The sequence below is a fragment of the Dicentrarchus labrax genome, unplaced genomic scaffold (genome assembly GCF_905237075.1).
Source record: "Dicentrarchus labrax unplaced genomic scaffold, dlabrax2021, whole genome shotgun sequence".
NCBI classification, from domain to species: domain Eukaryota; kingdom Metazoa; phylum Chordata; class Actinopteri; family Moronidae; genus Dicentrarchus; species Dicentrarchus labrax.
The window spans coordinates 26,703,350-26,729,378 of record NW_026136714.1 but is presented as its reverse complement, the minus strand read 5'-3'; the positions used below and the strand labels follow the sequence as shown (position 1 = coordinate 26,729,378).

At 40.6% G+C, this 26,029-nt stretch overlaps 2 protein-coding genes across 4 annotated transcripts in view; one reads left to right on the top strand and one right to left on the bottom strand.

Annotated features, from left to right (window-relative positions):
* abca2 (ATP-binding cassette, sub-family A (ABC1), member 2) overlaps positions 1 to 19,175 on the top strand; it is a 94,432-nt gene extending 75,257 nt beyond the window's left edge. The window contains exons 30-49 of one of the 2 annotated variants that reach the window (XM_051422236.1): positions 775 to 1,100; positions 1,599 to 1,812; positions 3,032 to 3,137; positions 3,215 to 3,326; positions 3,464 to 3,524; positions 5,636 to 5,810; positions 5,931 to 6,046; positions 8,184 to 8,331; positions 8,535 to 8,658; positions 9,887 to 10,019; positions 10,737 to 10,857; positions 11,148 to 11,326; positions 12,363 to 12,504; positions 12,662 to 12,796; positions 14,326 to 14,429; positions 14,536 to 14,628; positions 14,789 to 14,891; positions 16,951 to 17,088; positions 17,176 to 17,385; positions 17,769 to 19,175. In XM_051422236.1, the coding sequence (XP_051278196.1) occupies positions 775 to 1,100; positions 1,599 to 1,812; positions 3,032 to 3,137; positions 3,215 to 3,326; positions 3,464 to 3,524; positions 5,636 to 5,810; positions 5,931 to 6,046; positions 8,184 to 8,331; positions 8,535 to 8,658; positions 9,887 to 10,019; positions 10,737 to 10,857; positions 11,148 to 11,326; positions 12,363 to 12,504; positions 12,662 to 12,796; positions 14,326 to 14,429; positions 14,536 to 14,628; positions 14,789 to 14,891; positions 16,951 to 17,088; positions 17,176 to 17,385; positions 17,769 to 17,798 (2,770 nt within the window). In that variant the 3' untranslated portion in view covers positions 17,799 to 19,175. Of the gene's footprint in view, positions 1 to 774; positions 1,101 to 1,598; positions 1,813 to 3,031; positions 3,138 to 3,214; positions 3,327 to 3,463; positions 3,525 to 5,635; positions 5,811 to 5,930; positions 6,047 to 8,183; positions 8,332 to 8,534; positions 8,659 to 9,886; positions 10,020 to 10,736; positions 10,858 to 11,147; positions 11,327 to 12,362; positions 12,505 to 12,661; positions 12,797 to 14,325; positions 14,430 to 14,535; positions 14,629 to 14,788; positions 14,892 to 16,950; positions 17,089 to 17,175; positions 17,386 to 17,762 lie in introns of both variants that reach the window. The other variant, XM_051422235.1, reaches the window with a different exon arrangement.
* A 2,385-nt stretch (positions 19,176 to 21,560) lies between these two features.
* On the bottom strand, positions 21,561 to 23,951 carry paxx (PAXX non-homologous end joining factor). 2 transcript variants are annotated; one of them, XM_051422395.1, is made up of 7 exons: positions 23,783 to 23,948; positions 23,288 to 23,348; positions 23,150 to 23,199; positions 22,808 to 22,992; positions 22,637 to 22,687; positions 21,991 to 22,084; positions 21,561 to 21,910 (listed from the first exon to the last, which is right to left on the bottom strand). In XM_051422395.1, the coding sequence occupies exons 1-7, from the start codon at positions 23,881 to 23,883 to the stop codon at positions 21,862 to 21,864; spliced, it is 591 nt and encodes a 196-aa protein (XP_051278355.1). In that variant the 5' UTR covers positions 23,884 to 23,948; the 3' UTR covers positions 21,561 to 21,861. The 2 variants fall into 2 exon arrangements, with proteins under 2 accessions (XP_051278355.1, XP_051278356.1); XM_051422396.1 differs by lacking the exon at positions 21,991 to 22,084 and having other exon boundaries at positions 23,783 to 23,951.
* Between the last annotated feature and the right edge of the window lie 2,078 nt (positions 23,952 to 26,029).

Genomic DNA, 26,029 nt, shown 5'->3' with positions numbered 1-26,029 from the left:
AACTGCACGTGCCATCGCACACAGATCAAGGAATTTTGTCCCCTTTCAGTTGCACTGAAGTCGCTTTAGGGAGATATCTCTAAAGCAACTTCAGGCCATGTTAACAGTGGTCTCAAGGTACATAGGGGCACCTTTTAAGACGGACATGAATGAATGTGATCTTTTAACATCTCAAAACTACATACCCTGGTTTATATTTATTGGTTGCAAAAGCTTTTTGACAGTGCAAACCTCTTGCAGACAGGATGTTGTATACATAAATGATATACTGGCTTTATAGAAGATTTATTTATTTATTTTGTTTTACAAAAGGCAGTTGCTTCTGCACAATTTGATTTGAATGCCCTGCAAACTCATAGTAAACCCTCACAGGTTTTTGTCACTTGTTTTGACTTTTTTGACCTCTTTGATTAAAATTACCAAAAGATCCTGGAAACAATGTTGTCCTGGAAATTCTTTATTGTATTTTAGCTCTTCACATCGCCAAATTTTCTGTAAAACAAGATAAATTCTACTTGATTTCAACTGGGATGTATGGGCTGTGGCCATACTATTATAGTGAGAGGAATACTGTAGTATCACCAGAGACTGAAATTTGGTTGTGGTGAGAACAGCCAAGCGCGGCACTAATGTGAGCCAAAACGGAGCGTCCATGCTTTACACATATTAGGGCGGCACAGAGCAGTGGTTTTGTCAGAGTCAAAATGGACAAATTTTGGTATAGATCTCTTCGGTCCAGAAACCCACCGTAACATCTCTGGCCTCCCCTCTCAGGAGTAAGCTGTCACCAGACGCCAGCCCGCAGAAGATCATCAACACCCTCCGTCTGCCCTCGGGGGTGGGCGCTACCTGCGTCCTCAAAACCCCCTTCAACAGCACCCTGGACCAGCTGGCCCAGACCCTCAACCCCAGCGCCAATAACTCCAAGACTCTGGCCGCCCGCTACTTTGACTCCATGTGTCTGGACTCCTTCACCCAGGGGGTCCCGCTCTCCAACTTTGTACCCCCACCTCCCTCACCGGCGCCTTCAGATGACCCAGAACCTCGCTTTGAGGACGGACTGTGGAACTTGACAGTCGCCCCTCCAACCACAGTCCATGGTGAGTCCATCTCATATGGCTGGTGTGCAACCCACTTAAATATGTTTAGTTTCAAATATATCGTACAGTTCAGGCTGAAATACAGACAGGGGATAAATTAAAGAAAAAACCTGAATAAATGAGGACAAATGCAGACACGAAGGATCATTGGAGAGGATGGAGAGGGTTCCAGAGACTAGGAAGTCTGGGTTTTTCATTTAAAATGTCACCAATCTGTATATCAGCATATTATAATGTTCTACTGGAAGCAGTACCACCTTTAGCCTAGCCCTGCAACCTATAGCCCTGTGATAAAGGAACACCGTCAGGTATTTTGTCCGCAATGGATACAAAGAAACTGCAACAAGATGTAATTTGTGCTTCTAAGAAGACCCGTCTCTATACATCTTACAGATTCCAAACTGAAATGTTGTTCCTCCATCAAACATCATCTGTTTATAAAACCACTGTTAATGTTACTAATTCCATCTGTGCTTTTCCTCTTTTATGTATGTCCAGAGCCTGTGACATCTCCTCCCACCCTCCCCCTCTCCGTCCACGAGCCGGTGCGTTGTACCTGCTCCATGCAGGGGACAGGCTTCTCCTGCCCCAGTGGGGTGGGAGGGCGGCCCCCCCTCATGAAGGTGGTGACAGGTGACATCCTGGTGGACATCACAGGCCGGAACGTCTCTGAGTATCTGCTCTTCACATCGGACAGACTGCGCCTGCACAGGTAAGAATGCTGTGGGAGTGTTTCATAAGGGAAGCCTCATTTCCAATACCAAAGCTTTTTCATTACTTTGTATTTTTATTCAACCTATACGTTTAGTCATTAAAACAATGATTCTCAACCACCGAACCGCAAACCAGTACCAGTCCACGCAATGTTGGCCACCAGGTCACAAAGGTGTTATCTTACCACAAAGACACTGGGTCAATGAATTAACATCACACTGTAGATCCTCTACAGTGAAAGGAAATGAGCCACTATGTTTAGGAAGATCTGGGGAGCCTTTATAGATGCCTTACCTCGACTCAAATGTTTTACTGTTTTACTTCCAACTGGACCAATTAATATTTTACATTCAAACATACTTTCAAACAGATTTTTCGCTTGTTTTTTTAAAGGAGTGTACCTTATACGATTTTTTTCAGCATTACAGTTTTCTCTTTTTTTCTCTCCTCTTTTGTTATTTGTATTTTTTTGTTGGAAAATGGGAAATACAGAACGAGTCTGCTCTGCCTGTATTTTACCAATAAAATTATCATTTTAAAAAAAAAGATGTAATCTCACAAGAACCAATCATCCATCCACTCCCCTGACACCCTGCCACCTCCTCGATGCCAGTGCCAGCAATAAAGGATAGATTTAGCAGTAGACTTAATGTAGGAAACACCCTGATAGGGGGTTTTCCCCAAATTACATGTGTAGAAACAGGCCTAAATTCCTCACTTAGTTGTTTATTTATTTATTTTTCTTTGTAATTCTTCTTTGCAATTTCACACCATAAAGTCTTAGTGATGGGAGCATAGGATCAGAAACTCTTGACTGGGAAGGAAGCAAAGAATCCTGCACACTGTCCATCACTTGTACTTTATTAACAAAGTTTTGGTCCAGATCTCATTTTGTTTTTTTTCTGACTACATAAACTTTACCTGATATCGGTATGAGTGCTGAAACATTGTTAATAAAGCAAGTACAAGTGATGAACAGTGTGCAGAATTCTAATACTTGGTATTAGAGGCGACGATAGCCTAATAAAGTCTCAGGTTTATTTCACAACCTATCTTGACTGAGTGCATTTGTTAAAGTCCCGCTGTTTTCACAATTATCTGCCGAAAACACAAATAATAAAATGCACTATAACTACATTTTGTCTTGATTTTGTACAAATGTACTGTAATACCTGAGCAGAACATTAAAATGTTTGTACTGACTTTGCTCTCAATAGATATGGTGGTTTAACAGTGGGGAACATCCAGAAATCTATCCCAGCATCCTTTGGCAGAAAGATACCTCCAATGGTTCGCAAGATAGCGGTTCGCAGGTCGGCTCAGGTAACGACTCTGAACTGGACAGGAAGTTCACAAATACAGTAAAAACAACCACTGACATGGTGACTGTTTGTGTCCAGGTTCTATACAACAACAAAGGTTACCACAGCATGCCAACCTATCTGAACGTCCTTAACAATGCCATCCTGCGTGCCAACCTGCCAGCATCCAAGGGCAACCCTGCCGCCTACGGTAATGACAGAAGATACAACATGGAGAGAGATTTGTTTGAATTTGAAGACACTGATGTTTCTTCCCAGTTAAATGCCTAATAACTGACTATTGTCTACATATATGAGGTTGTTGTGCTGTGTGTATGTGTTTTGCAGGTATCACACTGACAAACCACCCAATGAATCGAACCAGTGCCAGCCTCTCATTGGACTACTTGTAAGTTGCTCAGCAGCGCTGATGTTTAGTGCCTTGAAGTATGACTTGGAGCAGTGCTTCTGAACCTTATGGAGTAGCGACCCTCCAGAAAAATCAGGTTGAGGGTAACGTAACACATGAAAGCTACCAAACTCACACAGGAAGATCATTGCTTTGCCCACAGACAGGACAACAACTAATTCATGTTTTTAGATTTATTTATATATAGATAGATTTATTTATTCAGTCAGTATGTCTGCTTTAGGCCTAAAAACACAATAATAGATAGAAATATATTTATTAGTAATTGTAATTAAGTATACAGCCTATAGTATACTGTGTTTTTGAGTTCCTGTCCCCTGTTTTGAATGTCATTAAAGGGGTGACATTGCTGAGAGCTGCTTCCTGTCTCATTCCACGCTGCTCACCACTTTTTTTTTATTCTCCACAACTATTTGGCAACCCCTGGAAATGATCTTGTAACCCCCAGGTTGAGAACCACTGACTTAAGAGGACTGTGTTACAACTCAGGGCTTTTTTGTAGTTTTGGCCATCATTAATAGTACGAGTAAGCAAGTTAATTGTGGGCAGTGGTGGCCTAAAGTTAAAGGTGTCTGGAAGGCTGGTTCAGTCCCCTAGACCAGCAGGATAAATCTGGTTGGGGAAAGTGAAAAAGCAGCACTTGCCCCTGAGGTTCCACCACTGAGGTTCCCTTGTGCAAGGCCCTTAACCCCAACTGCTCCAGTAGAGCTGCTCAGTGTTCAGCAGATCAGACTGGTGTGAATGTGATCAGGGTGTTCCTGAAAAAGAAAGCATTGCTCAGCTGAGACATCACAACAAACAATCTGACAAATGTTTCTGGTGTTTAGACAATTTCCAGGGTCATTGAACTGTACTGTACCATTTATTCAGAGGTGTGGACTGGAGTCATACATTTGATGACTTTGGACAAATTTTGACAGAATCAAAGAAGACCTGCAACTCAACTTGGACTTAAACACCAATCACTCGTGAATTCACTTGAATTTGAGCCTTTTACTTGATATGTTCCCTGTTTAGACAGACAAATGTGGCAGATTCCCTCCCTGACTCGTACTTTGATGTTCACCTTAAACAAGATGACAAATTAGATGCAGCAGAGGAGAAAGTGTTTTTTGAACATTACAGCATGTAACCCTATTCTTGTAAACCCCCCTTCTGAAGGAATTTTCCTTCTTTATATTAGACTGAAATGTTAAACTTCTCCCCTGGCCACTGTGAAACACATACACACCTAAAGGAGGTCACAGGTCACAGCCTGTCCTCCTCTCTGTGAGTTTGTTCTCCTCTCTGTTTGGATGACTAGGTTATGCAGAGCAGCTGATAAGGTTAAACACTGAGCACCCAACATATCGTAGTTCTACTCTGTTATTGAAGACCATGGTGAAGAACAATGTAACAGACAGACAGACTCTGGGTGTCATTCAAGTCAGGTGGGCTTAGAGATTGTTTTGAATCACTTCCAAATTGGATCTTCACACATATATAGCTGCGTACGTTCTGACCGTATTTGCAAAGCTTGTTGGTCACGAGGGTCTGGGAATGTGTTAAATATCCCATGACAAGAGATCACCTTCAGAATTGGGTCGGCAACCGCACTGTGTTACACATATATTGCTCATCTTGTTCTCTTTGCCAGAGCCTCAATAAATTCTGCTGTGTAAGTCATCAAGGTCTCCTGAACTCTTCGAGTATGTGTGGTCCATCTTCTTCAAAGTTTTTCCTTCACACCCACCATCTAAAAGTATGAACATGAAAAAGAAATTAACATGGCCTCTTTAATTTATTGTTACCCTGTTGTTAAAACGGCATTACATTTGGTGAGAGCGCATTATGACATTATGACTGAATAGTTAGGACTCAGGACTTAACTTGGCCCTTGCTTGTCTTAACTTGGGACTGGAGTGCAAAGACTTAGTTGTGACTTGCAAAACAATGACTTGGTCCCACCTCTGCCATAATTAATTCTGCTGGTTTCCAGTATTAGCAAGGTTTGTCAGTGTAACTTGAGCAGTATTGCCCCTGTGAATTCAGCATTATGGAGTCAGTTTAGTGTAAGTGTAAATGTCCTCCCCTCTCCCCTGTGTCTCCAGGCTCCAGGGGACCGATGTGGTGATCGCCATCTTCATTATTGTGGCCATGTCTTTTGTGCCAGCCAGCTTTGTGGTGTTCCTGGTTGCAGAGAAATCCACAAAGGCCAAACACCTACAGTTTGTCAGCGGCTGTGACCCTGTCATCTACTGGCTGGCTAACTACATATGGGACATGGTGAGGAGGACACAATGTGTGTGTGTGACTGATGCTAACAGAGGGCTGTGGATGTGTAGCTGTTAGTCACTGTAAATACCGCAGTGTGTGAACATGTTCTGTCCTCTCCTCTCTCCTCAGCTCAACTACCTGGTACCTGCCACATGCTGTGTTATTATTCTGTTTGTGTTCGACCTGCCGGCCTACACCTCCCCAACCAACTTCCCTGCCGTCCTCTCACTCTTTCTTCTCTACGGGTGAGACATCTGACTGCACACACACACACACAGTTTTACTTCTTGCTTATCAGGTTTTAAAGTCTGGTGGTTGAATTTGAATGCAGTTACCTAATTCATAGCCATTCCCTGGTTGAGGTCTAATTGCAGTGTAGTTTAGTGGTCTCACAGCTTCAGTTAAAGGATCAGCTCACTGAAATGACAGAAGAGTGAATGAAATTCAGTTGGCAGGGTGTCCACACAGGGTCTTAAAAAATCTAAAATCCACTAATCTGAATTTGAGGCCTTAAAATGTAGAGGTTTTGTATAAATGTATTGTATTAATGACGTTAATGTAAAGTTAAATTTTTCAGTCTCTGTTACGACCACAAAATGAAACCGACGTGGAACCAACAATGATTTTTCTTCATATCCTTCATACTTTTTTTGCCAGTAGGGATGTGAAATGGGTCTTAAATTGCATTCATAAGGGTCTTGAAAATGACCTAAAATTACCTTTTAAAAATTCAACACGGTTTCCGAAGAAACAGGGTTCCTGTTTCTCTCAATAATCCACAGACACTGTCACTATGAACAGCTTTCACCAGAACTACTTTCTTTTCTTGAACAATTTACTCACATATTTATCCAATTTGAGTAAGAAAGTGTTAACAAAACAGAACAGACCACAACAACAGGCAGTTCAGGCAAAGTTACACAACTAATGCAAACACTCCATGACTAAAGTGTAAGACAAATGGCCACAGGTTGAATCTGAATCTGGACACCCCTTCTTTATATTTTTTAAGTGATCGATTGAACTTCCTCAGTTTAAACACATAGCATACTCTTCTGGCCTTCCATCAAATAACAATGAGAAACTACTTTCTTCTGGTCAAAAATAGTCCCTGTGAAAACAGTGTGTTCTGTGGACTATCTATAGAAGCAGGGACAGTGTTACTGTAAAGATGAAAAAATGAAATTCCATTCACATCCATTGTATTGAGGTGTAGGTGGAAATGTCAGACAGAAATCTCCAAACCTGGGCTGATAAAACCAAAGTTGTCTGACTGGAGATATACCACTAGAGGGATGACATGAAAGAATGTTGGGATGTTTTAATAATATGTGTAAACTGTCCCTTCAATTAAGAAAACATTAAGGGAATATTTATTTTTCACATACCATGATGGTAATCAAGAGTAAGTTCTGCTTGTGGCCATATTTTTGCTGATATACTTTGTTGGCCCATATTGCTGTTAGTTTCATGTTACACAGATGGTGAAAACCAAAAGTTCCAACCACAGCAACTTGTAGTTTCATGTGAAAACACCCATGGTTGCAGCAGTTTTGATTCCTAGATAACCAAACTTGCAAGCAACCAAAAAATAAAGAAGGCTGAAAGGTCTGTGACCGTAGTGCTTTTACTCTGGTCTAAAACTGTTTAACAAAGACAAAGAAGAAGAAGATTTAAGGCATCTCAAGTAGACAGCTGACCACACGCCCCACTGCTTTCATTCTGATGATGACAAATAGACTCACTGCAAGTGTGACCTAGAACAGAGTTCCCAAACTTTGGAGGCTTGAGGCCCCATACGAATTCAGCAAAACCTCAGAGGCCCTCCGCCTACCTTATTTTGTTTTTGGACAAAATAACATTATTTATTAAATAGTAGCAAAAATACCAATGAAGCGATGGAACATTACTACTACACTACTGTCGTCACCTCGGTTATGCTCTTGGAAGGAGGTGGTGCACAGATGTAAGAAATCTCAACACCCTGGCTAGTTAATGTCAAATGATGAATTATTTTGATTTAATTACATTTCTAACCCTTTTTTTTCCAGAGTAAGAATATTTTGATGAATTTGCTACATGAAAGACATTTTTATAGCCCAGGCTGCAGCCCACCTGCAGTACCTCCACCAGTGGGAAGCTCTGACCTAGAAAAACAGCAGCAGTGCTGACTGTGGCTTTTAATGCAGTCACTATCACTAATGTGAAATTATAAATGATGTGTTTGAGTGCAGTTTCACTAAACTCTCACTATGTGTGAACTGATTTATTGCATCTTCATGGGTTTGTATTTGGGTGTAAACCAAGTGCCCTTCAGCTTCTTTTTGTCTCTCATGTCCTGAAGTTTTGGACATCCTCTGTGATTTTGTTCTTACCCTCCAGGTGGTCCATCACTCCCATCATGTACCCAGCATCTTTCTGGTTCGAAGTTCCCAGTACAGCTTACGTGTTCCTCATAGTCATCAACCTCTTCATAGGCATCACTGCGACTGTTGCCACCTTCCTGCTCCAGCTCTTTGAACATGACAAGGTCAGTTTGACTCTAACTGCCAAACTCTAACCCACGTAGCTACTAGAGCTTAGCTGTTACAGTCAGACACACCATCTCTCTCACACACTTCGGTGAAAATAAACGAAGATAGGAAAAAGAAATGCTACTTTTGGACATTGCGATTCAGATGTGGCTTTTGGATGTTTCTGTATTTATTCCTTCACTGTTTTCTTTTCCTCCAGGATCTGAAAAAAGTCAACAGTTACCTGAAGTCCTGTTTCCTCATCTTCCCGAACTACAACCTGGGCCACGGCCTGATGGAGATGGCCTACAACGAGTACATCAATGAATATTACGCCAAAATAGGTACGCTCATCACCAAACGGCCTCACACAGAATGCATGAAGATACAGTCCCACATGTTGACCATCGGATTATTACCTTATCATTCAGTGTTTGAACACAGATGTTTGCTACTCTAAATACTAGCGTGTCTCTCACCACAGATTTAAGTATAGACAGTTTTAAATTTATTTTTTTTGGGGGGGGGGTTTATTGCCTTTATGATAGAGACAGCTGAAGATAGACAGGAAAGGGGGTCAGAGAGAGGGGATGACACGCAGCAAAGGGCTGCAGGTCGGATTTGAACCCTGGGCCGCTGCAGCAAGTACATGGGTCGCCAGCTCTACCCACTGAGCTAACCGGGCGCCCAGACAGTTTTACATTTAAAGGTCCAGTGTGTAACATTCAGGAGGATCTATTGTAAGAAATGGAATATAATATTCATAGGTATGTTTTCATTAGTGCTAGATGCCTTACACTGGCCCTTTTAAAGCATGTGCACATACACATGTGATGTAGATATTTATGTACCAATTATCAAGTGCAAACAGGATGATTTCAAGGTTTTGTTATAAAAATGTGCTTTTTATTTTATTGTTGTTTAAAGGCCATATCCTCAAATTTGAATCACAGACAGAAATATGGTGTCACCTTTATTTAATCTACTTTATATACAGAAATATTAAATAAAAAAAAAAATGTAACATGGTTTTTGTTATTGTATTTAATATTTTTCAACCCGTCTCTCAATGCTTCCCTTTTCCACTGTCTTTGGCTCTCAGCTATAAGGCCATTGGTTCTTACTGAAGATGTAAATGTTTAAAAACACCTCACAACTATAGTTTCAGTTTTAAAGAAGGCCCAGTAATTTTCTATAACAGCTGATCACTGTTACATTAGGACTATTTTTTAGTGGTGGATTAGAGAGATAGAGATAGATAGATACTTTATTTATCCCGAGGGAAATTCAAGTACTATACTAAGTACTAGTATTAATCCACATTTAGTGCTCTAGTGAGTATTTGGGGCAGCAGGACGGTGTGTGTGGAATTGAGTCAAAATAAACTACAGTGTGTGGATACACATGCAATAGTAGGGTAAATGTATCGTTGCTTTGGGGCTTGAACTTTAAAGTAGGCCTAAACAAGGTCAACCTGTGATTCTTTTACTTTTGACACAAACAAATGTTTTTGAAAGACTCTGAAGAGAGTGACGTGAGGAGATATAAGTTGTTGTGAATGTGTGCTTTCAGGCCAGTTTGACAAGATGAAGTCTCCGTTCGAGTGGGACATTGTGACTCGAGGACTTGTTGCCATGACAATCGAAGGCTTTGTTGGCTTCCTTATCACCATCCTCTGCCAGTACAACTTCCTCAGGAAACCCCCGTGAGTGATGTGTGTTTCTGTGTTTCTGTGTGAGGTGTCACTTTACTTTATTTTCTCTCTGCACTTACTAGGGATGTTAACAACCACATTACTCTGACAATACTTTCTTTGTCCTTGTCACCCAGCTGACAAAATTTGGCACAAACATCCTGTCACTTCTTCTCAGATTGATAACAGAGTCAAGCACACATCCACACACCACTACAATCAGCAGAACCCAGTCTTCACAGCGATATTAGGATCTCTGATTCAGGATAAAGCTCATTAAAAAAACATCCTGTCTCATAATCATCAGATACAAAGAAATACTTTTTTTCAGTGTCAAAGTGAAGGTAGGGTTTGAATAGATTTGTATTTTTTCTGATTAATTGAAGTTCAGGTTATATTGTTGTATATAATATATAAACAAAATATAGCAGTCTAGACAAATGTCTAACAACTCATGTCCTATATAGGCCCAGTGTAAATAAAATACAAATGTTTTTGTTAAATAAATACAGATAGATACTATATGGTTCAAAAAGTACCCTAGGGAATGTAGAATATCACTATCTGAGGTAGAACACAGTGGGCATGCTGAGGGTAAAAAGGAACACATAACTGAAATCTGTGTGTGTGTGTGTGTGTGTGTGTGTGTGTGTGTGTGTGTGTGTGTGTGTGTGTGTGTGTGTGTGTGTGTGTGTGTGTGTGTGTGTGTGTGTGTGTGTGTGTGTTCAGGAGGGTGCCAGTCAGCTGCCAGCCTATAGACGATGATGATGTAGATGTGGCCTGTGAGAGACAAAGAGTGCTGCGAGGAGACGCCGACAACGACATGCTGAAGATCGAGAACCTGACAAAGGTTTAAAGATCCCCTCCAGATATATATTGAGACATATACAAATAGTTGTGACCTCGATCTAATTCAATATGAAATGCACCAATTATGGTCCAATTGTACCCCACTTGCAATTGCAATCAATCAATAACTCTTACATTATGTGTCCAGTTATGCCAGTACAGCAAATGAACCTACCAGTTACAATGGTCCTTATACATGTTAAATATATGTAATGTGTAGTTAAAGAACCAGCCTTGGTGTGGTCCTTTAATGTGCTGTATATCTACATGCACTCTTTGCGTCTCCCTCAGGTGTATAAATCCAGGAAGATGGGTCGTATCCTGGCTGTGGACCGGCTGTGTCTGGGCGTCCGTCCTGGGGAGTGTTTTGGATTGCTGGGAGTGAACGGAGCCGGAAAGACCACCACCTTCAAGATGCTGACGGGGGATGAGTGCACCACTGGAGGAGAGGCCTTCATTAATGGAAACAGGTCAGTGGCAGCAAAATAAAAAACGTACTCTGAATGCGCATATGGAGCCATCAAAGCAGTGTCCGGAGAGATGAATCATACTTACATATCCAGTGGTCTGATGGATGACTGTGGAGTTAGATTTTAGAAGTTTTCCTGGTTTGGTCTCCTTAGTTCAAGTGAAGAGAAATCTTCAACATGACAATGCCTCCGCCACAAAGCCAGCTGCATAGAGAAAAAATGATTTTCCCTGTTTGTGTGGAAGAACTTGACTGAGCCCAGGCCTTAATCCCATCCAATACCTTTGGGATGAACTAGAACCCTGACTGAGAGCCAGACCTTGTCAGCCAACATTATATAAACAGCAACCTATTGACAACTATAAACAAAAGGAGCAAAACAGCATGAAACAAAAAAAACAAAAAGAAAACAGGTGGAGCAATGAAAAGGAGGGAAGGGGGGGTGAAAGATCACAGACTAAAAGCAGCTTTAAATAGGTGAGTTTTGAGTGCAGTTTTAAAGGATGGCAATGCAGAAGGCCATGTCCCCCCAGGTCCGGTGCTTAGAGTGGGTGAGAGGGGTGAGAAGGTTGGCGTCTGTGGAATTGACGTTGCAGGTAGGAGTGTGACGCTGCAGGAGGTCAGTAAGGTAGGAGGGGACAAGATTGTTGAGGGCTTTTAGGTGATGAGGAGGATTTTAAACTGGATTCTTTGTTGAATGGGGAGCTGATTTTTTTGTGTTTAAGTCTGAGCAAATCTCTGCAGCTGGGTTTAACATCTGGAGGAAAGCCTAAAACCAGAAGAGTGTTTGGATGTCCACATATGTTTACGTAGTACTGTTAGCATGGGTTTTGTGTTGCAGGACCACTGTTGGGCGGACACAATACAGAAATGTAATTTTCTTCTTTGTCTTGACCTGACTGAAGTCCAGGTGACATGAAGAGTCCCTTTAAGTCATCAAGTCAAAGTCGTGTGTGTGTGTGTGTGTGTGTGTGTGTGTGTGTGTGTGTGTGTGTGTGTGTGTGTGCGTGTGTGTGTGTGTGTGTGTGCGCGCACAGCATCCTGAAGGACCTGTTACGTGTGCAGCAGAGTATCGGCTACTGTCCACAGTTTGACGCTCTGTTTGATGACCTGACCGCCAGGGAACATCTGGAACTTTACACCCGCCTTCGTGGCATTCCCTGGAAGGACCAGGAGAGGGTTGGTCTCATTCACACACACACACAACCTGGACTAGTTTTAGGCTACAGGACAAAGTTATACAATAAAAACCCATCTATTGTATATAGATCTTATTCAAATAAATTATCAGAGTGATCAAAAGACTAATTGTGGGAAATCCTGCCCCCCCCACCAGGTGGTGCAGTGGGCATTAGAAAAGCTGGAGCTGTCAAAGTATGCAGACAAGCCTGCCGGCACTTACAGTGGAGGAAACAAACGCAAGCTTTCCACTGCCATCGCTCTGATTGGATACCCCTCACTCATCTTCCTGGTAAGAAGTTTGAATGGATGATTTATATTCTGCACAAGTACACTCTGAATCTTAAGGTTTAATTTTCCAAAAATGTACCCAGGATGAACACAAGGATTCTCAGCACAGTCTTTTCCCATGTACCCTGAGGAATGTAGTTGCACATGTCAGTACTACATCCACAACAAGGATATTTGCATACAGATCACTGGGGCTAAATCAGTGGCAAGAAGCCTAATTCTGGTTTATTACTGGTGTCTGTGTAGTTTTAGCCATCACTCCTATTAGTATCAATAAATAATCAGGTAAAATTAATTTATGTAGCACCTTGCAAGAGCGGGTGTCACAAAGTGCTTCACAAATGAATAAAAACAATATGATAATGATAATACCAATCTAAGGCCTCCCTGTTTAAGAAGGTTTTTAACATTTGAAACAGTCCACATTGCTGAGTGAACTGATATCCATAGGGATGTTGTTCTGGAGCCTTGGGGCCACAACAGCCAAAGCTGTCACCCTTGGTTTTAAGTTTTGTTTAATGCAAGCCCTCTGCAAAAGGCCAGAGAGACCTGACTGAAGAACCGGAGGTTGAAAGTGGTTGGATGTGTGTGGGAGCCTTGCTGCAGCATTGTGGACCGGCTGCAGTCTGTCTACTGATGATGTACTGTAGCCTGTAAACAGTGAGTTACAGTCACTCAATTAGGATGACACTAGGCATGGGATCAGGGGGTTCCTGGTGCCATAGGCCAGATATCCACTGGCACCACTGAGGGAACTGATCTGTTCATTATTATATTTCACAATAACATAATGATTACTTTATACTATTTTATTATTTTAAACAAATGTGGTGTTCATGCTAATTCTGAGTAATGTGCTCTGATTACAGGGAAGAAAATATGTGTATATTTTATGTTAAAGGTCATAATGGCATTTTATATGTGTTAACTAGCCTATTTGTTTATAAAATAAATTAGCTTGATTTGAATTCTGTGAATTCAGATTATGCAACTGATATTTCTGCTCTAAAAACTCCAGAACTACATTTTGTACCCTTTCTTGATACCTTCATTCCCAATAGAATGAATAAGGAGATTTAATTTGTTGTTTTTTATCAAGTATTGGTGTTATGTATATATATGAGTTGTTGTTTACATGTCTTGGATATCATGTGACTCTGTGCCTTTGCTTGTAGCTCCCCTTGTTGGAAAGTACTTGTAGTGCCAGTTGGGGTAACCTATATATTAATTCCCCCTGTCTAGATCCATTGTGAACTTGCCAATACATACTGAGGAAGGGCGTCTTGCCCCAAACTTAAAAAAGTTGAATGGAAGTGCTGTTCTACTTCTTTACTTTTTAATGGGAGAAGTGACATCTTCATGGTGTAATAAGTCTTTAATCATGGACACAACAGGCGTGATGCCCAGGCAGGGAGTTCATTAGTGATTAGCTCTCATGTTTTCCCCAGGAAACAGAGAGCAAACTGTAAATACAGTATCATTTCCAGCCACCTATAAGCTTCTTAACTGTATTCTTTGGTTTTTTTTCAGGATGAGCCCACCACTGGGATGGACCCAAAGGCCCGCAGATTCCTCTGGAATTTAATCCTCGACATAATCAAGACTGGACGCTCTGTAGTGCTAACGTCACACAGGTGAGACAACTCATGTTTCACTGTCGTGGCTTATTTTCACTTCTTTTCACATCCGTGTACTTAATATATTATAATTATTAATATTATTTTATGCTGTGGTCTGCAGCATGGAGGAGTGTGAGGCTCTGTGCACCAGACTGGGCATTATGGTGAATGGCAGGTTTAAATGCCTGGGCAGCATCCAACACCTCAAGAACAGGTGAGGAGGATAAAGATCCACCTTCATTTTTCCTCCTGTGGTTTATTGATGTGATCTAATGTGCAACATTTTGAACTGCAAAACAGTCATTTTCTGGTCAATTTTAGCAGCTACTATCATCATATGTATATAAAAGAGAACTTTGGCAATGATGTTCCAGGTTTGGGGATGGCTACATGATCACAGTGAGGACCAAGAGCAGCTCCAATGTGAAGGAGGTGGTTCGATTCTTCAACAGAAACTTCCCTGAGGCCGTGCTGAAGGTACGCCACTGAAGCGGCCTCTGTCCTTTGTACCCGTAATACACAAATTGATAGAGGAAGTTCTTGTATTCCGTAAAGTCTTAAGATACATCAGATCAGAAATTTGATTGGGAAGGAAGCACTATCCATAACATGTATTCACTTTATGAGTACAGGGAATTAAATGTGTAAAGATTTTTCCTTCGATAATGGCAAGACATTAAGAAACAGTGATTTGACTGAACATTGTTGTAGTTGAATTTTTCTTGCCTCAGTGTACCTCAATTGATGTCTATCTGACTTAAACTTTTAGCTATCTGACTCTAGTGAGAGACCACAAACTCCTACTGAAGGTACCCAGTATGGTGACACAGACTCACAGAAAGCAAAGAGAAGTGACAGTTTCACTCCACGTGCAAGATTTATTTGCATCACAAAGGATACAAGCTAACCGAGTTGTCTCGAGAATCAACTGACTTGAACAAAGAAAATCACTCTATTATATGCCTCTTTCCCAAAGAATGTAGCCTCTTTCCCAAGGATGTCTATTAGTGACGTCTAATGTCTGATAAACAGTAGTCATAACACATCTGATGCCTAACTCTCCCCGATCCTTGGTCTTTGGAATGTAATTAGCTCATGGCACAATGAATAACAATTCTTCTAACATGGGTGAGACAGCCAAATGTGAATACATGAGGATGAACATACATGAACATAAAATACTGTACTGTTTGCATGTAAAAATGAACATGGAATAACACAACATAATATAGTTGTTTACAGATCCTTGTACCTGAATGCATTTTTCCTTTACAACATCCAGGAGGATCAGAAGTTTTCATTTCACACATATTAGACTAATTTATTGAAGTGTTAAGGTGAAAAAATATTGCAAGCCACTTGGTCACAAGTTTCTAGTGCGTGATGGACGATCCTTACATCCTCACACAACAATGGATCATATGACTTCTTATGTTTGAATGTTGTCACTCAAAGTAACATGCCATTAGAGAATCATCCCCAACCCTGCAGTATCTCAGCATTTCATTCATTTCTGTGAAGAGAACTAAATTAAATGAGTGTTTTTATGGTTTAGATTATTATTTAAGGTATAAACTTTAAAGACCTGTTATATTCACAGAGCCTTCACTCTCTGATAAACAGCCTCGTCCTGCATTAGAAACAACCAAAGAGCTAATAGAACAATGAGAAGAATACACTGAATCTGTCAAATACATATGTTTGATTAATTAAAAAATTACACAATACAGACAGAGAATTGTATAAAAAGTTCCTCAAAAGATCAGACAAAATCAACAGTCAATATTTACAGGAAATAATCTGCTCAAAATTCATCCAAATCACTCATTTTACAACACCATTAAATATGTCACCTAAGGGTCGCCAGTTTACTCAAAGGACTCCCTTCTGGAAAAAGGTTGGGGACCCCTGATTTAGAGGGGTAACAAATTGGCCAAATCACTTTTTTCTATTCATACCTCATAGCACTGGTCTCAATACCAGAGAATGCTGGGGAGAATAGATGGTATAAAAGGCTTTGATAAGTTCATATTATTACATTTATATCAGATTCTTCACCTCACAGTGGACTTTCCACAGCAAGAGAGGACAGCTATGTAACAGTCATGAACCCCTTTCACACATGCACATGATTGGGACCAGGGATCAATATTCAGGGAAGTCTGTACCTCCAATTTCCCACCACAAGATCAAAAGGTTATCCCAGTAGTTTATTGGGAACTATGTGTGAAATATATTATCATTCAAAGGCCATGTAAGAGGTCAAATGACCACATACAACAACAGTGTAGACATAGATCAGCTGTTAGGCCTACTTAAAAGATAAAAAGTAGCTAAGTTTAATAATAATTGAATAATGTTAGTACTACAAAAATAATTACTATTCGTATAGCTTGTTAAAATACAGCTTCCATTTGTTTAAATCCCAGCACAAGTCCTGAACAGAGCAGACTGAGGTTCAGTATATGTCGTTTAATATTATAATAAACATAACAACATAGCATAACATAAAAAACATCTGTTGTCATATTTTCAGGAGCGTCACCACACCAAGGTCCAGTACCAGTTGAAGTCTGAGCGGATCTCCCTGGCTCAGGTCTTCAGTAAGATGGAGCAGGTGGTGGAGGTGCTGGGCATCGAGGACTACTCTGTCAGTCAGACCACTCTGGACAATGTGAGCCCACGTGTGACACAGCACATGCAGCACATCAGCAAGAAAAAGGGGAATTCATTTATTAAATCACTTCCTTGTTCTGCCCAGGTGTTTGTCAACTTTGCAAAGAAGCAGAGTGACAACCTGGAGCAGCAGGAGGCGTCGCCCCCGGGTGGCGGACAGTCCCCCCTGCAGCGCATCCTCAACCTGCTGAAGTCTCGGCCAGCCAACACGGAGCTCAGCGCTCTGATCAGCGAGGCGCCTGAGGAGCTGGAGAGCGACGATGATGAAGGACTCATCAGCTTTGAAGAGGAAAGGGTGAGTGCATTTTAATTTTTTGTAACAGTTTTCATTTTTTAGTACACATGAGCAACAGAAGAAGTACACTGGGATTTAGGTGCAGCAGCCACCAAAATATGAAAAAGGCATTAAACTGTGTTTTCCTGAGAGTCACTCTTTTTCCAGTGTTATTCACCCCTGTCTTTCTGTAGTCAAAGGGATGATATTATCTATATAAAGGACCATGAAAGTCAGCATTTGGTGATAAAAAATAAAAATAAAAAAAACTACAAAGTTCCTCCAGAGCCAAAGAAGAAATTATATACTGTCTTCACACCCTTCCCTATCAGAAGCATCTCACAGATAACCTGTGTGTGTGTGTGTGTGTGTGTGTGTGTGTGTGTGTTTTTTGGCAGGTGCAGCTCTCCTTCAACACAGACACCCTCTGTTGAATTGAGCCACTCACAGAGCAGAGATGATGAGAGTGACAGAGGGGGAAAAACCCAGACCCGTCTGTCTGAGCTCTGAGGCCTGGAGGGGGAGAACAGAGCTGCTGATTTTACCCTGAAGAGGACCAAAACTCTCTGCACCATGGAACATAGGACCAGTAGTTCAGTATTTCAGCCTCAAATTCTTCATCCCAGGAGGGGACTGAGGTGGGTTAGGGGACACCATACAGACACAGGTGATGGCCTGCAGAGCCTGTGATGCAGGTAAAGACACAGCAGCAGGAGGGTGCTTGCATTTGGATTGAAGACTTTGTCCTGGAATGTTTCCATATTTATTTATATGTTTTGAGAATGTATCTCACTAGATGGCTGATGGGTACTGTAGGTTAGCTGCCTTTGTTAGCGAATGAACATATCATTGGTGATATGTTAAAAACCAAGCGTTTGACACCACGGGTTACTTTGATTTAGTTGTACACGCTCCCTGCCAAAGGGGCTTCATGTAACCTAGAGCGGGCCCTCGTTGCTGTACCAAACTAGACCTGCCTTGAGAGCATGTTGTGATGAAGTCGACTCCCAGTGATAATGTAATACAGTATATTTTTCTGTGGCAAGAAGAATGATTTATTTTGGATATCGAAGCAGCTACGAACGTGTGCGATTTATTTTGCAATAACAAATGATTTAAAGAAAGTACTGGGTGCAGACGCGCGTGCAAGCTGTTGGCCTTTTGTTTGTACTTGATGTCAGAGACACGACAAATGTACATGGCATGGTTATTGTCCTGATGGTGCCTCCCTTCTATCAACTTGTTTTGACACTGTACACTTTCTACTGAATGCTCTCTTTTGTGCTTTTAACATATCATTATGTTGTGGACTCTGCCAAGAAGATCCTCTATAAATCGGACACAGTGTATAATAATATTAATAATAATAATAACTCCATCCAATGAAGGTAATCAGCATTCTAACAGTCTGAACTGAAGTGAACTCGGCTCATATTCCCTGACAATAACTGCACTACCATCACTGTGATACTAAAGGGAACTCTCAGATCAGAATAATCTCTTGTTTAACTTGGGTACAGCACACATTTTATGATTTGCAGACGATGTTGTCATTTTTAATGGAGTTTGGAAATGTGCAAAATGTCCACATTTACAAAAACATGGATGTTTATCTGACTGTGCGTTGGCATGTGGTTTTAAGTGGTCTCTCTCAGTTTTGTGATAATTGAGTTGTAACGTGTCCTGTCAAGATAATTACTGTTTCACTACTTCTTTCACAGCTAATTGCAGTCATATTTTTTGGTGATTATTATGGCACTGGTGGGCTGTTTTCCTACTTGAAGGGGTTATCATTAAACGAGAAAAACTGACTGTTGTAATTTCTTCTCCTCTGTTCTCTGAGAATGTAAAGCTGGAGGGTTGACCAAATAGGTAGAGGTAGTTCTATTATAAAATGCAGTCAAAAACAAACAATGCAAACAAGGCTAATTTTTGTTAACATTTACGTTCTGATCTTTTAAAGCATGAAACGTCTTGTTAAAACAGTGGGGCACAGAGCCACTGCAGGGGGGGCTTGGATAACTTTAGTGGAAATAATCCAGAGTATATCTACAAGGGCTGCCCCCAAATACACATTTTCCTTATTGACTATTTACATTTACTTACAAATGAACTTGCTCCTCATCCTCTGTTTCATGCCTCTGCTGTCCCCGCCTTAACCTGCCTTCCCCTGAGTCAGAGTCCTGGTTGGAGCCGCTGGACCTGGCCTCCGTCAGTCTGGAGACTGTGAACCCAGTTTTGTTACCCATTGGCCTGGCTCCGGTTCTGGTGCTTATTTCCCACTAGTTCCTCCCTCAAAGCTCCTATGCTAGTAATGCAAACAGACCTCCACCCACCCTTCAAGCTGCCAGTCCTGGTCGAGTCAGATAATAGCAATTAGTACAGTAAGCACATGCAGCAGTGCACCTCTAAGATACTTCCTGTGTTAGAGACAAGGCCTGTGATGTAACAATCCTCTGATACTTTCGGCCCAATGACATGGTGCAGCTCCCGAACAGAGTTTGACAGGGTTTTTTCTGAAACTACCCGACTTTGGCTATAACGGTTTAGTCGACTATCAGGGGGTAGCCCTAATTTCCACACATCTGGCTTATCGTTTTTGTGGAGGATAGAATACGTAAGATGCAGGCTCCCCCTTGTGGCAATTAAAAATACATCAATATAGGACTGTGTGTTAGATAGACAACCTTTTGAAGTCACTCGTGAGGACATTCACAATTATCCCAATTCACAATTATCTTAATAATAACAGTAAACTTGTGGAGTGTTATTCCGATATTTTCCCATCCCTAGAAACAAACATTATGGAGTCAGACACTAAAGAGGATACTCGTGTCACCAGCAGCCACTGGAGTGCAATCATTCGCACTTTAAAAAAAATATTTTAGAACTTTGCTCTATATTTAATATGGATTTTTGGGGGGATGTGAAGCGTCATCACAGTTTCGTTTGGACAAAACATCTGACATTCGCCTTGAAGCTCACATATGATTAAACTGTTATTTCTGAACTCACAGCGTGTTGCTTTGGATGCTTTCACTTTTAGTTTGCTTTGAGTGAGAAAGAATAACAGTCAACCTCCTCTCAAATGTGTTTTGCTTATTGTTACTTCACATGGATGTTTGAGCTTCATATGCACAAAGAGACAAAGAGTCTTGGTCATTCAAGTTTCTCTGTGCTCGAGTTTAAATGACTGGTTCAGATTTTTTCAAGGCTGTATTAGAACAGTGTATTCCCTATATACATTTAATGAGGTTTTTGTTCACTGTCATATCTTTTCTTGTTCATTCTGGCCACAATCCCGTGTTAAAGGAATTTTAATGTTAGAGGTGTGTAAATGATTTATATAATTTGTAATATATGATAATTATAAAGTTCAGCCAGGGCTAATATGAGACTTCGGCAGTCAGAGTAAGAGAAACATGCAACAGGATTAAAAAAGTATTTTTAGTGAAGACCCATCTTTATATAAAATTACATGTTTGTGTCTATACCTCTGCCATAGCTCAGCAAGAAAATACACTTATTCCTATCCTTAGCCTTGGCTAAACTTAGGAAAACGTATTCACACAGAACTAAGACTGTGGCTTTCACATGCATTGGAATCACTTGTAAGACAGGAGCTCTTTGGGGCCAGATGAACGAGAGAAACGGAGTACAAAAAACTTTTTCATTGTACATATGAGTACTGCATTAAGATACAACTGAAGTGTGAACCTATCCTTTTATAAAAATAACTAATATTTTCTAAAACTTTCACTATATACTGACAGTATACATGAGACAGATAATCTGGCTCCTCCTAATGCTCCTAATGGAATTAATAAGAATCCACCAGGCCTGGATGAAAACAACCCATCAGAACCAAGAAAACTAGTTGAGTCTCATTCCCAGGGTTGTCAAATATCGATGCTGTTTTTCACAGATTTTTCTCATGTTCTACTGTCAGGAAAATATGATAAAAAGTTATTTTCATAAATATTATCTGGTGCAGCTTTAACACGTGTACCTACGAGCAGGATGTGTATATATGTATGGTTGTAACGTTACAATACTCACATGCCCATATGTACATTGAAAGGTTTTGTTCTATCTTTTTGTTAATAGAATATGAGGAGTTTGGCTTCTTTAACCTTTGTTTGTGTAAAGATGTAGGATAATTTGTTCTAAATACATTCTAACACATTCAGAACTAATTTGTTGCAACTTATTCTTTATTTAATTTCCGGATAAACCCAATATCATAAAAGTTACATCATTCACGAGGAAGGCCTGAGAAGAAACATTCATCACAGTGACAGATATTAAAATAGTATTAAAAATCATTGTTCAAGTTTTCATTGTGGTTGAAGCAATGTGTTACTGTACCACACGAGCTGTGATTTAAATAATATGCATACATTTCATAATGTTGTGTTAGTGGATTCCTAGAACCTCATTGTTGCAGGAGCAGTGTGAGCATGTGGAGGAGAAAGAGTGTTTTTGTCGTCTGCAGGATCAGTCTTCGTCTGCATCATCAAAGGCCACGCCGGTTGCCAGCAGCTTCCTGCGAAAACAGCTTTTGGTTAACACTGAGATCAGAGCGATGTAGGTACTGCTGAGAGGTTTATCAGAAACACATTGTACTTCTTAGATCCTGGGTTGATGAGTGAAGTCCCTGCAAGTCGTTTCTTTGCCATCCCTGATGGAGCACAATTTTGCTGCTGTCGGGGCTCAAACTCTGAGAAAAAACATCAGCTGGTGAACTGAACCGCCATTAGCACCATCAACAGTTCACCCAGAGTGTCACAGGTAAATATTTAAAGTGATCTGATTTGTTTGATCAGTATACTGGCACACGATCACAACACAGCCACCCCCATTACTGATGATGAAGACTGCGAGATTGGGGTGAAGTGGACCTTGAGTTCAATTATTTTGTCAAACAATTTTTCCCAAGGTCAAGAATGAACTTTAACCCTTGAATGTATAAAATATGTACTTATTACATGATGCTGCATTTATATACATTCCTGTCAATCTAGCACATAACACATAATGAGTTTGGTCATCATGCGTCTAACAATACCCAGCTAATTCTTTATTTCATTTCTGGATAGAAAATGATTTTAAAGCTGTTATTTTAAGGCAGAAACGTTAATGTTGCTTTAAATTAAATGTTGTATATTCTAAAATCTTTGAAGGTCTTTGAAATTTGTCATTTGTGTCACAAAACAATGCCCACCCCCTCAGGGAAAATGACACCCTTTGGAATACAGCTTTAGAAACATACCTGAGGGCCACCTTTGGTGATTTTTCACTGGACTAATGGAGGGGGATCCACCTGGGGGGGAGCGACAAAACGCAGTCAGCATTGATTCCAAAGTGACAGTGAGTTACAAGCTTTTATAAGCTGAAATCCCACAATGAGAGAGTGAGACAGTGAGCCAAAAGAACAACGTACATTTACTGTCAGGCTGAGCGAGGCTGTCAGCCATCCTGAACAGCAGCTCCTTCAGCTCCGCTGTGGCCCGCAGGCCCTCCAGTCTGGATAGGCTCACACTCAGGTCACCCGGACCGGAGCCCACATGGAGCTCTGCACTGGTGTCATGCACCACAACAGACAGGTCCCCACTACCACAGGCTGACCTGAGGGCGAGACATATTCAGCCTCAGTTACCCCAGGATGGTTTTCATGATCCCACTCTGACATGTAGAGCTGGTCTGTATGAAGGATGTTCTGCTGCTGGCTGTGTGGCTTCACTGGCACTACCAAATTCTAGTTTCAAATAATGTGTCCTCTCACCTGAGTTTTAGGATATAATCCTCTGTAGATTTCAAGGCAAACATCTGTCTCTAAACAAACAGGTACAGTTACAAACAATGCCACAGCAGGAACAAAGGCAGCACCTCCACTGGAGAAAATCCTGAGGGTCCAACTTACCAACTGGTTCAGTGCGTCCTCTGTGTACTCTGTGCTCCAAACAGCAGCGGCATCTGTCAAACTGCAGCACACAACATGAACATGATGAAAACACAGATTAAATCTCACTCAGTGGCAGCGGACATATTGGCATTAATACACGGTGAATGAAAACCTTCAGAGAGAGATAATGTCCTGGAGGGACAGCGGACTGGATTCATTACCCTGTTGTTCCAATTTCAGTTTTTTATTATAATATTTGTCAGAATCGGTACTACAGATATTTGATCTGCTTTTTTACGTACACAATATGGTTGGAGCTAGTTTGAGTTTATTTTTATTTCAGTTAAATCAAATGTTTTATTGAACTTTAATAACCTCTCCCTGTACATGTGTTTTTGTTTTTGTTTTCATATCATATAAAGTTCCTGATGAGCACCGGAATGAAACGGTTCTCTCCGTTCGGTAGCAGACTCTCATTACACTGAGCTTCCGTTTGTGACGCAGCCGACTCACCAAACACTGAATGTTCCGTTTTTTCTTCGTGTATAGCAAATAAATTTAGACTGGCTCTTCTTGTCCAGCACAGTGCAGTATGACGTTTGGTTCACGTCCATGTTTCCTTCCACAGTTCACTGACAACTAACCATCACCGAGGGAGCAACGTCTTCTTCTTACGGTCACACCTTATACGCACATCATCGCCCCCTGCTGGACTGGAGTGTGGAGCGTTAGCTGCAGGAAGAAGAAAACCACTCAAGGTCTTCTTTAGTGGAAGCCTTCTGGTTTCTGGGATCCGCAATCTCCCAAGACCTAAAGTGGGCATCCAGCATTTGAGTTCTCTGGACACAGTTCTTATGTAAAAAGAATTTACCAAGAATAATAATTGTTAATTGCTAAGTCATATGTCCCATCTTTCATAAACATACCAACAATCACATTTTCTTTTTAGTTAAATCAGGGAAATTGTCAAATTTCAGAAGCAATGTGGTAGAATTGAATTTCTGTTTCTGTTTGATGAAACTGGATATAATTCTTTGACATAAGCCTTCCATGGTGTTGAGAGATTTTAGAGTGAGAGCATTTCCATTCATCAGAAGCTCAGGAAGATCTGGATTTACATCAATTAAACACAAGTTATAAGACATTGTAATTACAGACTGTCGGATTGCTTTGACCACAATATCATACTGTTCCCGGGCATTTCATTTAAACTTGGATCAAAAGAGCTCATAAGGGACAATGCTTCCAGTATTTTCCAGTAAGTGTATTACAGAACATGTATTCTTTCTCTGACCAGCTTTTGAAAAATAAGGATTATTTCCTAAAGGTTACATATCTGTAACACACAATGGGGTGTTATTGGGACTAAAATTATGCTTGTAGATCATTTTCTATTTTCCCTATCTTTTTTCTATCACATCTAAGAAGGAAGTTCATACCTTCAAGTTTTGTAAAGATGTGCTTTTTTTCATTTTTCAAAAAGGATCTTAACCAGTTTATTTGAATAGTACCATTAATACAGTCAATATCAATGGCTTTTAGCCTTCCTTCCTCATACTCTTTAACCATGACTCCTTTCCTAATATAGTGTGTTTTTCTTTTCCAAATGTAGAAGAAAGTGGGCAGTCGCTCATGAAAGACTGTGGATCATGGACACAGTCAGCTAACGAGGGCAAGCTTTAGTCTTTAAATCCATACATTAGGAAGGGAGACACCATCATAGGCACCAGAAGATGAACGTGCCTCAGGAGCAGCGGCCATGGATTTGAATCCAACCTGTGGCCCTTTGCTGCATGTCATCCCCTCTCTCTCCCGTTTTCCTATCTTATAAAGGCAAATAGCCCCCAAAAATATATATGTCAGAAAAATAATAATAATAATTACACAATTTATACCTTTAAATGTAGTGCTTTTCCACAGCATATTCCTCTTTTAAAGTCTGGAAATAATGTCTCTTATTTGTTATTGAATAAAATGTTTTTATGCCTTTACCTACCCAGTTAAAATTTTTAGTTTTAGTTAAGTTTAAATTATATCTGGGGTTTTGTTTATTAGGCTTAAAGCTGCAGTAGGTAATTTTTCTTAAAAAAACGTTTTGTCATATTTCCTAAAACTAACTATATCCTGACAGTAGTGCATGAGACAGATAATCTGTGAAACAATCAGGTTCCTCTGGCTCCTCCCAGTGCTCCTAATGGTATTTTCAGGAATCCACTGGGCCTTAACGAAAACAACCAATCAGAGCCAAGAAGCATAGTTGATTGTTGAGTGTCAGTCCCAGGTCGTCAAATATCGATGCCAGAAATGAGACTCAACAATCAACTATGTTTTTCTTGGCTGTGATTGGTCCAACATTGGCCCTTTTTGTGTAACTGACCCACACTTTTGGGTTAGGAATCACTATATCACTAAAAAGCACAAGAAGCATACAAAATGCTTCTATATTGCAAGGTTGATCCTTTTCAACATTAGCAAAGCCTTTTAGCACTGTCCCAATCTCCCAAAATCATGCTGTCCCATTCAACCAAGCTGTGGGACAAAATAAATCAACCCAATTCCAAAAAATTGAAATATGATATGAACACATTTTGTGTTGATGACATTTTTATTTTACTCACCAGGAGAGAAAATGAACCCCATATAGTTACACTGTCCCATTCAGCCTTATGTAACAATCACCATTAATACAAGGAATCTGACTCCAGTTTTATGCTGCTCTCAGTGTACATACACAGAATAATCATAAAAAAACAGGACAAT